At 35.8% G+C, this 14,255-nt stretch overlaps 2 protein-coding genes across 9 annotated transcripts in view; one reads left to right on the top strand and one right to left on the bottom strand.

The window, feature by feature from the left end:
* The window catches only part of caska (calcium/calmodulin-dependent serine protein kinase a), a 182,161-nt gene extending 177,947 nt beyond the window's left edge, over positions 1-4,214 (top strand). For all 8 annotated transcript variants that reach the window (XM_073812035.1, XM_065251872.2, XM_065251875.2 and 5 more), the window contains 2 exons: positions 463-546; positions 3,005-4,214. In XM_073812035.1, coding sequence (XP_073668136.1) covers positions 463-546; positions 3,005-3,181 — 261 coding nt within the window. In that variant the 3' untranslated portion in view covers positions 3,182-4,214. The remainder of the gene's footprint in view (positions 1-462; positions 547-3,004) is intronic.
* A 2,277-nt stretch (positions 4,215-6,491) lies between these two features.
* Positions 6,492-12,064, bottom strand: nyx (nyctalopin). Its single transcript, XM_065251379.2, has 2 exons — positions 12,033-12,064; positions 6,492-9,471 (listed from the first exon to the last, which is right to left on the bottom strand). The coding sequence occupies exons 1-2, from the start codon at positions 12,052-12,054 to the stop codon at positions 8,102-8,104; spliced, it is 1,392 nt and encodes a 463-aa protein (XP_065107451.1). The 5' UTR covers positions 12,055-12,064; the 3' UTR covers positions 6,492-8,101.
* Between the last annotated feature and the right edge of the window lie 2,191 nt (positions 12,065-14,255).

Below are 14,255 nucleotides of genomic sequence, written 5' to 3' on the forward strand. Positions count from 1 at the left end.
AAAAAAATAAAAATGTAATTTTCAGGACTAAATGTCTTCTTTAGGCATCGTCTGACCTCTCTTGGCACTAAACACATCTTGAGCATTTTGAGCAGAATTAAGTAAAAATTAATTTCTTTAAAATTAAAAAATTAGGATTTAATTTTATTTAGGTTTTAGAGATCCTGCAGTTTCCTGCTACTTCTCAAGTGAAAGGGGAGTTTACCTTAAAAACTTGACACATCAGTTTACATTTTAATACAGTTTTTAATACTAAATACACATTTCCTGTATTTTCTGGATGTATTATATTAAAGAGACTGAGAAATAATTCTATATGATCACTATAACATTGCAAAAACAACAAATCTAATTCTGGAATGGTGGCCTAAGACTTATGCACAGTACTTTATGTCTATAAAATGTTGGATGTGGATCATTTTAGAGAGTGTTGAACTGAGTATTGATCTTGATTATTTGCAGGCACTGAAGGTTTTACGAACAGCTGAATTTGCTCCCTATGTGGTTTTCATTGCTGCGCCAACCATCACTCCTGGCATGAACGAGGTTAGATCACACAATAGCCAAACATCCCACACAGATCGGACACTTGATAACATTAACCCTGTTTGTGGCATGTGCAGATTAACCACCTATGACTGCTCGACTTTCTTTCATTCAGCTCACTCTCATCTGTTTCCTTTTGCATGCATCTTTTGTTTCGGCTCATGTTTTGATTTTTTTCTACCTTCCCTTACACCGCACTCAGCTTCCCAGATGGTGCAGGAAGCTGCCTGTGAGTATAACAGGAAGGCTGTTTAGTCTTAGTGCCCACTGAAGATCTACCCAAAAAATTTTCCTCTGTGTTCATGTAAAAAAAAATGTATAACTTCTTTATAACTCCCTAAATGGCATAGATTTGGTCTCATTCACTAACTGTGGACACACGTATTTATGCATAAAAGCATGTGAGAATATCATGATAAAGCAGAAAGTTCAGATTTATGTGTTACAAATCATTATAAATTTCTTTGTTCTGATGAACAGAAAGGAAGATATTTTCAGAAATGTTCGTAATCAAACCATTCGTGGACCCCATTTACATCCATAGTATTCGTTTTTCCTACTATGGAAGTGAATGGGGTCCACAAATGGTTTGATTTGGAACATTTCTCAAAATATCTTCCTTTCTGTTCATCAGAACTAAGAAATGTATGTGGGTTTGTAACAACATGAGATTGAGTAAATAATGACAGAATTTTCATTTTTGGGTGAACTATCCCTTTAAACCAGGACTAGGCCTTAGTTTAATTAGGAAATATAACTAGTTTTAACAAACACGTCTTACTAAAGACATTACTTGTGTGCATTTTCAGGCAAAAAAGGAACTGATGTATTTTAAGATATGTCATTGCAAGTTGTTTTGAGTTTGGACAGCTCTTACATTTATTTTAGTCTAGGACTAGTCTAATCCCTGTCCGGGAAACCACCCCTAAATGTATTTAGGATCAGATTTCAACCAACTTAAATCACATTGGCCCTAAACAACGACTGTGGACCATCTTAGTAACATGAAATAAATATTAAAATATTCAATGTGAATATTAGAAGTAACATGACTCTATGATCATTTAAATATTTGACCCTGGACCACAAGCCGAGTCATATGTCACATGGGAATATGTCAAAATTGTTGTTTTTTATGTCAAAAATCTATAAGTATATTAAGTAAAGGTCATGCTCCATGGAGATTTTTGTAAATTTCCTACCGTAAATATATCAAAAATGTATTGAACTTTAAAGGTGAATTTTTTTTTCAATATTTTCTGCACCCTCGGATTGTTAAATAGTTGTATATTGGCCAAATATACAATAAAATCAATATAAAGCGTATTTATCAACCGTTTAGATGATGTATAAATCTCAATTTCGATTTTCACAATATTTTGATTTTTTTGTATAAGTTTTTTTTTGCACCCTCAGATTCCAGATTTTAAAAGTAGTTGTATCTCTCCCAAATATTGTCCTATCCTAACAAACTATGCATTAATGAAAGCTTATTCACATAGCATTCAGCTGATGTATAAATCTAAATTTCGAAAAATTGACCCATTATGACTGTGTTAGGGGCCGTTCACATGTCCCCCTAAAACACGTGGAAAACGCTAGGCGCGTAGGTTTTTGTCACATGTTTGTCAAATATTTCCTATCCTAACAAACTATATATCACTGGAAAGCTTATTTAAATAGCGTTCAGATGATGTATAAATCTCAATTTCCAAAAATTGACCCATATGACTGTGTTAGGGGCCATTTACATGTCGCACCTTAAACAGGTGAAACATGCTAGGTGCGTAGGTTTTTGTCACATGACCTGCGGTGCGCTTGGGGCATTATGAAAAGTTTAAATGTTTTTAACTCGATGCGGTGCGGAGCACCTGAAAAAAACGAACGCGTCGCACCGCGTGCATGTCGCTTCCATTATGAGCGCGCATACCGTTTGCTTACATTTGAAATAACAAACTTGCAATATGTGAATCACCCCTTTTGTGGTCTTTAAAGGCGATTTTCTCAGTGTTTTGTGGGGTTTTTTGCACCCTCAGATTTCCGATTTTTAAATAGTTGTGTCTCAGCCAAATATTGTCCTATCCTAACAAACTATACATTAAAGAAAAGCTTATTTACTGAATGATTTACCCATATGACTGTGTTATGTGATCTTTGTTAGTGAATGAGACTATCTTCACGTATACTAGGACCATCCACCTCAACTCTCCTTCAAAATGTTTTGCACTTAGTCTACACTATTAAAAATAAAGGTGCTACAGAGAGGTGCCATAGAAGGACCATTTTTACAATTAGTAAATGACAATGTGAATTTTCAGATCACCAAACTTCTTTGCATGTGCTTTTGTTTCTGCTGTCCCACCTTCCCATGCGTCTGAATGTAACCGAACCGAGCGTGAAGTCAAGCGTGACCACAACCTGTATCCCGTCCGCTCACTCTTGTTCTTTCGTTCTGCAGGACGAGTCACTACAGAGACTGCAGAAGGAATCTGAGATTCTCCAGAAAACATATGCACACTACTTTGACCAAACCATCATCAATAATGAGATTGATGAGACTATCCGACTCCTGGAGGAGGCCATAGAACTGGTTTGCACCACCTCCCAGTGGGTGCCGGTGTCCTGGGTTTATTAAAACGTCCGTACGACCTGTAACCTTAAGCCCCTGCAACCTCACACTTTGCAATGCATCTCTGCAAAAAAAGAAACTTTCCCGCTGATGAAAATAGAAACGAGACCCAGCGCTGACGTTCAACAACATCGATGTGTACAAGCCCTTCGGTGAGCCCAGTCTTGGCCCCTCACAGACTACCTAGACGTAGTGTTGTATCAATAAAAAAGATCAATGAAATACTAAATATTGTCATGTCTATATAGCTAGGAGGCAACATTTTGTAGACATTTTCTTTTAAAGAGACAGTATCCTTTTTCATGAGCGTTTGTACAGGAGCAGAAGTGCAGTATTTAGAGATTTTTCTGTCCGACCCATCCATTAACTCGGCCATCCAACATAATCCCCACATTATCTGTTCAGCGCGCTCCAACCCGCAGTTATTTAGCTTAGGTTTTAAACCAGCTCACTTTTTGTCTGCGTGTTGTTTTCCACGTGGATACTGTCTCTCTAAAGACCTGCAGAAATGTTTTAGAGATTTGAATGAGATCTCATGCATGTGAACATTCACAAACCGTCAGTGTTAGCTGTGTTCAGACTGTCATCCACAGCAGATTGCATTCCATTCGTCCGGACAAACGCGTTCAAAGTGACAAGCAAAACATCTATGAAGAACAGACCTATGCACATCCCTTGCATTTTGGCAACTTTGTAAACGATTTATTTTTACCAATCATGTAGTACGATGTGTTTGTAAATGGATTTTTATTTGTTGTACGATTAAAGGGTTAGGGATGAAATACTAAAAAACAACTGTTCTGCCATTTCAGAAACGTGTCATTTCAGAGTATTCATGTTTCAAAAAAGAAAAAGTCCCATTTATATTCTGTGCAGTTGTTTGAGAGTGGACTGCGTGGCGAAAGGCGACACGGTCTGAACGGTTGTGTAAATGACAAACTGTTTACTCAAACTGCCCTGTGTAAATTCCTCTGTTGATGACGGAGCAGCTCTTCAGTATGAGAGTGTTTTTTAAATATATTTCCTTTTATGTGGTGAAGAGCTTGTCTGTGTCTTCTCTGCTGTGTTTCGTCGTCTCTTTCTACTTTGCTTGGCTTCTCGGTGCGAGTTGGCAGAGGTGGGCCGAATGGAAACTTTTCGCCTTTTCGTCCTTCACGGTTTTGTTTTTCCAGATTTATCCCAGCAGCTGTGGTAGGTCACTCCCTGTCTGCCTGATTCTGTGCTGAAGGCAGTTGGTATCAAAGCCGACATAGAGCATTAAATCGAATTGTTTTGCATTTGGCATTGCAAACCTGATAATACAATTTTAGGATTTTAAATTGTGTAGGAAATAGGCCGGATTTTATTGCTTTCATTGTAGCACACATGCAAGATGCAAGTTGAGTTCATTCCATCACAAGTTCATGCTTTTATTAAAGCAAAAGGTTACAAAAAAATTTGGAAAATAATGCACACCCAAGGTGGTAATGTGGCACGAGTGTGCATTGTTTTCAAATAAAAAAGGACTGAGGTCAATTATTCCTCTTCAACCCAATCTTACGGAAATTTGTGTTAAAGTCACTAAATATTTGATTAATGTATTTGTGTATTGACACTGTTTTTCGTGCCACTGGAGCACGAATGTCTTTTTCGTGTCACCCTGCATGAATTTCTATAAACAGTTTTTCTTGTCTGTGGCACAACTTTTTTATTGTGTCATTATATATTTTGTTTTTTCATTCTTTTTTTCCTATTTTTTACCATTGTTGCTTGGGGTTGGAATCACTTTCTGTGACATCCCAACTCTAACCCCAACTCCAGGCGAGCATAGTTTTAAAAACCATGTCGAAACCAATGCATAAAATTACATCCTAACGCAAACCCAGAATCTAACCCCAAGCGACAATGATTTAAAAATAGGAAAAAACTATGAGAAAAATAATATGAAATTACATGATAAAGAAAGTCGTGCCACAGACACAAAAAACTGTTTATAGAAATTTGTGCTGGGTGACACGAAAAACAATAAATTCATCAAACGTTTTGTGACTATAACACGACTTGCCGTAAGATGCGTAGTCATCTTACACTACGTGTACAAACATTGCTCTAGTGGTTATTTTAAGACATTTGACAGGTCTGGTATAAAAAAATATAATCTGTAATGGGGACAAAAGCTGTTAAATTTTGCAATCACCAAAGTGATTTTTGAACTCTTCATGTGTCCCACCCCTAACCCAGACAGCAGAGAACTCCGGGCCGGATTCACACCAGATCTGCTGACTTCAGCCCAGATCTGGTACAGTGCTGTCTGGGAAAAGTTGAATTGCAGACATATTTTCAATCCAACATGTTCGTAGTGTCTTAAAAATGAACATGCTGTACAAAATGTACTGTGTTGTAATACATAAAGCAGGTTTTATTTACATGATCACACCAGAAGACACAACTAACACCCTTTAACCATTAACAAGTTTTCTGCATCACTGGGTTTAACTCCATTACAGCATTTCAGTTTCTTTCATAATGAAGAACAGAATGTGAAAGAAGAGCCACACCTTTTACCTGCTGAGCTCTGGATGACGCAGACACCTGTGTAACTGCCTGACTCATACTTGAGCTGTTACTCTTAGTTGATTTAGCTAAACCTCTTTATCTTCATAATACATTTTACTGTTGTTACTGTAGTCAATTAAGCTAAAAATCCATAACAAGTAAATACAACTATTTTTACAAAGATTTTAATTAGGTTTTCTTTAAAAGCCTACTTACTTGGTATTTTTGTTTTGTTATCTACAAAATCTACAAATTCTTAAATTAAGATGGTTTCTTGATGAGCAAAATGACCTAGGCAAATAAGTCTAGTTTGTAGACAAAAAATATAAAATTAAAGTGAATTTATGCTTAAAACTAACTAAAAAAAAATCACTAATGGATCAAGAAAATTTGAAAAATAAAATTATTTTAAGAAAAAATGTTTTATTCCATTGGCAAATTTTTGCTTGTTTTTAGCACTTAATTACTTATATTACTTACTTGTATAAGTTTATATTTTTGTCTTAAAACTAGACTTATTTTCATTTTTCTCATCAAAAAAATACATCTTAATTTAAGAATTTTTAGATATTTTTACTGAAAACAAGACAAAAATACTAAGAAAGCTCAAGGTCCTTTGCCAATCCCATCCCCTTTTCTCCACCCTCTCCTTACATACTGTCTATTGAATAAAGGCAAAAATGGCCGAAAAAATTGCCAATCATAAATATGTTATTGTTAAATACCTATAAAAAAAATCTCTAAAATGCACTAAAATATTAAAGGGCACCTATTGTCAAATTTAAGTTTTCACATTTCCTTTGTTGTGTAAGTGTGTGTTAGTACATGTTAGCAATATGCAAAAGGTACAAACCTCAAAGTAAACGATGACGCAAGTTATTGTCTCCAATATAAATCTCTTTTCTTGGATGACAACAAACACACGAATTGTAGGCAACAGTTAACTGGTGATGTAGACAAGACCGACATCATCACAATTCCTCACGCTTGGAAGTTAACTCCTGTTAGCATTGCATTGTGACCAAATCTTTCAAACATGGTAAGGAGCGTCACATTTCCGGTGACGTCAAAGGTATTCAGGCCAATCACAACGTACAGATTAGCCGGCCAATTAGGGACAAAGCGCTTTTCAAATCAATGAGTTTTGTACCAAACCAATCTGGAGCTACAAAAATGTACAGTATGTGAAAAATAATGTTTTTTTTTTACCATAAACCACGCAAACACATTGTATTATACCAAATACACAAAATAAAATTTTCAGCAATTAAATAGGTGCACTTTAAAAAATGCCATTAAGGTCGGAAATTTAAAGGCAATATACTCTCAAATATTTTTTCACATAAATTTCAATTTATTTATTATACAATAATCTTTTTTTTTTTAAAAAAAGCAGTTAACTTCCAGTCTGTGGTTGTTTATCAGTCTGGCTTATGACTAAAGTGACCTTGTCAAAAAAAAAATGTTTTGTTTCCTAAAGACGAGGGGAGACAGCGAGCATGAATCACTGAGGTTCCAGGCAAGAATTCAACGATTCTAACGCTGTACACATTCATTTTACACCTTAGCTCAGTTTAAATCATAGCTAGGTAATATACAGGCTATTTATTTGCTTGTTATCATAAATGATCTACTCTAGAGGGACTCTATTGTTATTAATTCTTTTTGTGGAAGTTAAGTTTGGGCTACAAAATGTTAACGCTAAAAAATCTTTTTTTTAATTCAACCAAGATGATATAATAGATTTATGCACAGTTGCCAATGATCTCACTCAGATCTCCTGGATGAATATTTAATGCTGTAACCTGGAGTCAGTAGTTCAGGATTGTGCCATCATCCACTAATAACATGTCTATATTGTGCTATGGATAAAAGAGCTATACAATCATAATGGCAAAAAGCCATAATAAAGCCAATCCATTTGGTTATGATATGAAGCAGCTTACATTACAGAGTGCACTTAAGCTTCACAGAAAATGAGGACTAATGCATTTTCCAGAACTGGAAACTTACCCAGCTCAATGAACCAAACAAAAGAGGACAGCATGCCATCTGGTGAAATAAATGATAGCGAGAAGCTTTGTCAAATCTCCTACACGACAAATGTCACAAATGTATAAACTTGTGTTGCAGATTATCAGGAGAGTTGTATGCATGTAAATGCTCGTGTCCATCTCATTGAATACATGCAAGACTTGTTTTCCATTTAAAGAGATTCGTGTTAAAGCAACAGTCACCTTTAATCCTGGTTTATCCGCCAGACTGTTTAATGAGAAAACCCAAGGCATGAAAAATCAACCTTCATCACAGCCTTGAATCTAGATGTTTTCTCATCCAACATCTGGAAAATTACTTCCTTTCTTGGATGCATCTCAACAGGCATCAATGCAGTCATCCAATCTGTGCTTGAAGGAGAAATAGAAGAAACATTGCATCAATAGCACAGAAAAGTCCAGGTCCAGAAGAAACCTGACTCTCGGCTGAGTCCTGCTGGGTGCCGTTCCTCAAGCTGTCTGTAGAGTTCATCATCTCATCCCTCCATTCCTGCTGCATGAGTTTGGAAATGAGGCTGTTGAACTTGTTCTCTGTGGTGGTGGTGGTGTAGTCAGGAAGAGCGGTGGTGAGGTTGAGTTCCGGTGGATCCACGCAAGTCCCGTTCAGACGTGCGTAGACCACTTCGCTCAGATCCAGGCCGGCCACAGAGGAAGGTGATGCGCATGGGATGTCTCTCACCAGCTTGTAGCTCTCCATCCATTCTTTCAGCCACACCAGGTCACAGCTGCACTCCCAAGGGTTTCGAAAGAGATACAGGCGGCCGATGAAATAGATGGGCTGAAATACAGAGAATGGCAAAGATGTGAGGTTGTTGCTGTTCAGGTGAAGTGCGATGAGGCTTGTGAGGTTCTCAAAGGAGCCCTTCTCAATATAAGCCAGCCGGTTTCGATCCAGGTAAAGCACCTCTAGCTCCACCAGATCACTGAACCATGTTTTGGAGATATTGGTCAACAGATTCCCACCCAGGTTTAACATTTTTAAGTTGCTTAGGCCTTTGAAAGCCTGCTGGGGTAGGTCAACCAAGAGATTATCATTCAGGTAGAAGTTCTCCAGACGTAGTAGATCTTTGAAGGCTTCGTCATGGATAACGCTTATGTGATTCTCCTGTAAGTTGAGGTATTTGAGGTTGGCTAAGCCTAATAATGAGTTATAGGCTACCGCTTCGATCTTATTGCGTTCCAAATAAACATGCGTAAGGTTTTCCATCCCCCGTAAAGTGCCGGGAACGCGTCGGAAGTTGTTATTAAAACACAACAGTTCCTTTAGGGAAATTTGCTCGATGAAGATGCGGTCCGGCATGCTGAAGAGGTTACAATCGGAAAGATCCAGACGCACCAAACGTTTAAGTGACGTGAACGTGCGGGTGTGCAGGTAACGGATGTATTCATTGTGGGCCATCTTGAGCTCCACCAAATTGGGGAGCCCTTTAAATGCCCCTGGTGTGATGAAGGAGATGTTGTTGTGGTCGAGCGAGAGGGACTTGAGCGAAGGCAGTGTGCCGAAAGCCCGCTCGGACAAAAACTTCAGGCTGTTCTTGTCGAGGTTGATGGATGTGGCATCGCAGGGGAATTCTTTCGGCAGGTCGACCATATTGACGTGGTCACACAGGACGCTGCAGTTCTTCTCTGGAGTGCAGGTGCAACTAGGTGGACAGGAACGTGTGCAGGACCATATAGCCGGGGCATGAGGGAGCAGGAGGAAATACACTTTTGAGAAACAAGAAATAAAGAAGATAAATTATCATAGTCAAAGTGATCTTATATTAAGAGCATGTTTAACATGTTTTTTAAATGCACATTGTCAGAAAAAACATATAAACCTTACATTTTCTATCTGGGTCGTTTTACATGTACTAAACTTAATACAATTTTGTATCTTTTTGGGTACAGTACTGTACCTTACTGTGTGCCTATTGTTACCTTTTTACTTTGTAAAAGTACAAAATTGGTCATTTAAGGTACACAATAGGGTATAATATTGTAGCCCAAAAGGTACATTTCAGTGTACTCCCATAATGGTACAAAAATGAACCTTTAAGGGTACCGTCCCATTGACACCCTTTTTTCCTGATTATTTATGTATCTATTTGACAAAAACACTGTTCCTTGACAATACGTACCTATTTTATTATGTGGCTCATATGAATATTTACAATCTGCTCCATGAAAAGCAAAGGGTGGAGTTTCATTTATTCATATGGTTTTGTACAATTCAGTTTTTATGAATTCATACGAAATTGCCACCATGAATAATACTGGGTCAATGACGTGACGTTAATTATTTTGTGTCTGTATGGTTCAATTAAATGTAAAAGGGTTAAAATTTCAAAATAAATTTGCAGATTACTTGTATACATTCTCTTTTTTGAGGACCAAGTATAAAATTTCTGGTTTTATTTAATTTTGAAAAAATATTTTGGGGATAACTGCAAAAATGTAAATGTGGTGTAACCGGTCTGTCTCAATTGGTGTAAATATTCATATTTAAATGTATTCTAGTTTAGTGTAATATGATTTTTTTACATACATTTTTAAATCATTTGTCAAAGATTATTAGAAAAAAGAGCTGTGTTCAGCATATGCATTAAAATGCATTAAAATGTACATTTAGAAATAACTAATAAAATGATATTTTAATACTTTTTTTTATTGATTACACTTACATGACATCAAGGTGGATCAAATATTTAATATTTATAATTTTTTTGGCACAATTAGCGGTTATTGGATCATTTCAGGTCCATTCAGTCTTACATTCATAAAAATGGTGCAAATGTATTTTTTTTTTTTTTTGCATAAAATTATTATAAATACACTTTGTGCATTAAAATAAACCTGATGCATGCTTTTAAAACAAGTTTGAAAATATATATTTTTAAAATGTCTCATCTTGCCAAACCATCACTGACCCAAGTACATTTTTTTCATGAGATCAAACTTTCATCCCAAAGCCATTTGTGCATATAATGGTAATTTGTGTGTTAACTATCACAGGTACAAAATTAAAGTATACTTAAAACATAATGAAATACTAGCAAGTAGATTTTTAGCAGATTGTTATTTTTGTGCTAAATAAAAGTGTAAAAGTGATACACTACAAATATTCTCAATCAAAGTATAGTTCAACTTTAATAATGCACTTAAAAAAAGTATACTAAATACCGGGTATAAAAAAAACATTTTTAGTGTATTAAAATACACAGTGTCTCAAAATACAACAGATGAGCATACTTAGATGTTCTTAAGTTTAATATTATATTATAAAATAGTCTTTACGTAAATTAGTGTATGAAAATAGTACATCTATTAAGTGCACTTAGATAAATTGTATTTTAGTGCACTATTTTGTTTCACCTGGAATATTAAGCCCATGATTTTTAGCAAAAAATTGTCACTGAAAACAAAATAAATAAATTGAATACCAATAGGTTACACAAGAACTAAATGTGACCCTAAAGTCTCATAATCAAAAAATGAGATTAGGAGCATAACTGATTGATTTCAATCTTTGACATGACTTTAGTCAGAATTAAAGATATCAAAGTTTTATTTCACAGAATGTTCTTTATATTATAGGTTTTTTATATTTTAGGTTAATTTTATGTAGAAAACATTAAATCATAAAAAAAGACAACATACAGAAATTGACTTGGGATAGATATTCACCAGATAGCTTGACTAACCTTTTTAACCTGTCATCTTTTGCACTGCGATCATTGTCTTAATTGTATATTATTTCTGTTTATTTATTTTCCTGTAATTATTATTTATTGTACACAGCATATGGAGAGCGCTCCTAATTTTGTTGTATTGTAAAGTACGATGACAACCAAGGCATTCAATTCAATTTAATTTTAAGCTCAAAAGTTTCAGATTTAATTTGATGATAATACAGACGTGAAATTCTGGTCAAGAAGCATAAGGGATCCCTTTAACTGTGGGAGATTACAGAGGGCACGACAGGTGACTGGAGGAATAATTCATTGTGTTACTCTGTTCTGTGGCTGCACACCACCATACAATTATAGTGATTAACAAACAACAGATTAGAGATAACCTAAATACTTCAGATATTGTTTGTTTCGATTCATATTGACCTCGTTTTTTTGCAACACCACAACTGTAAACCAATAAAATGCTTACATTTGTTATACATTTAAGAAAGGAATCAAATTCAATAAACTGGTTTTTGACTGCTCACATAAATTGTAAAAATCAACCAAACTTAGTGCAAGAACTCTGTGGTTTTATTTTCGTCTGAGACTTACCGGCAACACGAAAGAGACACATCGCTGGTTCCTCTCAGCTGTGGGTTTAAAGGATGAAATGAAACATTTTACAAATACACATTTCTCCATTTGACACAAGAAATATCAAATATGAAAATGTCAAATTTATTACACAAGTTATAACAAAGTTTAACTACTTACTAGCCGAGTATTTCCAGTAAAAGTGCTCCTTGAATAACAGATAATAAAAGATCCTCAAGTTCTCTCAACATGACATCATGTCTGTACTGCTTCATTCCGAGGGAAAACATGAATGGATTAAAGGTCCTGTATGTACGTACACCCACTGCTATCAGCACTTTTTTTCCAAAAGCCATCACTTAATGGCAGAAAAATCCTTGGATTATATGCTGTTTAATGCAGTATGCTAAAATGATGGAGAGCAGAAATGACCTACTGGGCTCCAATGGCACATACAGATAAAATAAAATCCTTTTATACGTAAAACAGACGGTTGTGGCCATTAAATGCTACCAGACTTTTCAGGAAACATTTATAACATCCGTCTATAACAACTTTAATGAAACAATTTTATATAACATGTAAATTAAATAAAAAAGAATGGTGCATAATGTGCCATTTTATGAAAGTACACAGGAGTTTCTACCATCTGCTTTGGTGTTTCCACAAGTTTTGTGAAATGGCAAAGGACTTTTCAAAATTCATGGGATAAAATTCTGGATCATTTTCTTTCATTATAGAATCTGAAAGTGCGATGGTCAAGTGTTTTTTTTTTTCAGAAGTGCTGCTCGTGTGACAAAGGTGATACCTGTAGTAATCAGATTGTACTGCCTCATAGAAGGGAGGTAAACAAATCCTTGTGTAATTTGCAGAACAAAAACTGAATATGATGTTGACATTGTTTAATAATTTAGTTTGTTGGCAAAATTCAACAACTGCGTGAAGGTAAATAGTGTAATCTTGGAATTGTTTTGCATCATTTCCTCAGTTGCCGCTGAGACAGGAAAAATACTTTCAATGATGTAAAAATCATCATTTTACCAAATTCTAAATGTATGTTACATTTTGACTACAAATATGACACACTTTCAATAAAGATTAATGTTTCTACGGGGGGAAAAGCTCCTTTAAGTGCTATAATTGGGTCCCCAGTGCTTCCATCAACCTAGAAAACGTAAAAAAATATTTTTTTTTGGTAAACCATTCTCTCCAAGCATGTGAAAAATTAGGTCGTTCAGATTTTGCCTGTTTTGTTAGGTACGTAGGCCAATTATAATAATACCGCCCCTTAATCTGCACTATCCAACCACAGCACTGCTGTTTAGTACAGAGAGAAAGAGAAAAAATAATTGACAGCACAATCGAGTTTCAATAGGGCTTGGGCGCCGCGTTGCATTCTGGGATGTGGCGGCCATGTTGATGGCCTCGCGAATGTAAACATACAGCAAGTCGAATGAGGAGAAGCAGCAGAGTTGGGAGAATGAAATGAAAGAAAAAATATGTTAAAATCCTGAAAAAGATGTGGAATTTACTGGGATACGTTAAATAGGGAAGCAGGGACCGGTATGTGGACAAAGTCAGAACTATTAACGGTTTGGATCCATATGAACAAGAGTGAATAAAGAGCCTTTTTAAGATAACAGCGGTGGTGTTGTGAGAGCACGATTTCACGCCAAACTGTAAGCAAAGTCACGTATGACCTAGCTTCACTGCCCTACAAAGGCTAAGTGCAGTAACTACGCAAACTCTGAAACTGAGAAAAATGCCCTTAAAGTTTTTGCCAGTCAAACATGTTACTGCAATTTTGGCATACACGGTTCTCTAAAAAAATGGGAAAAATTGAACCAGGAGACAAAGCCCATTTCAACCTTTAACTCAATTTTGACCAAATACGTAGTTACTGCGCTTTGGCTTTGTAGGGCAGTTTACAACTCGCTTAGTTAATGCAGCAGTTTTGTAGTACGAATTTTTGCTGTCAGCAGAGGGATAGCAACAGAAAGATAAATGATGAAATTGTTTCCATTTTTGATTGAGTAAACTGGGACATTTCCCTTATTTCACTGTTTAATTACCCTATGTAAATTAATATTCAGATGTAACGCTTCACTTTTGTATATATAAATGTCATTAGTATGTATACACATTACTGAGGGGTTGAGGTTAATTTTTGGTTTCCTACATAGAATAAAACATAATGAAGTGTTGTCTTTATCTCTCATTTTTAATGTAAAGTGTTCCTTT

Source organism: Paramisgurnus dabryanus, chromosome 15, assembly GCF_030506205.2.
Source record: "Paramisgurnus dabryanus chromosome 15, PD_genome_1.1, whole genome shotgun sequence".
In the NCBI taxonomy this organism is placed as follows: domain Eukaryota; kingdom Metazoa; phylum Chordata; class Actinopteri; order Cypriniformes; family Cobitidae; genus Paramisgurnus; species Paramisgurnus dabryanus.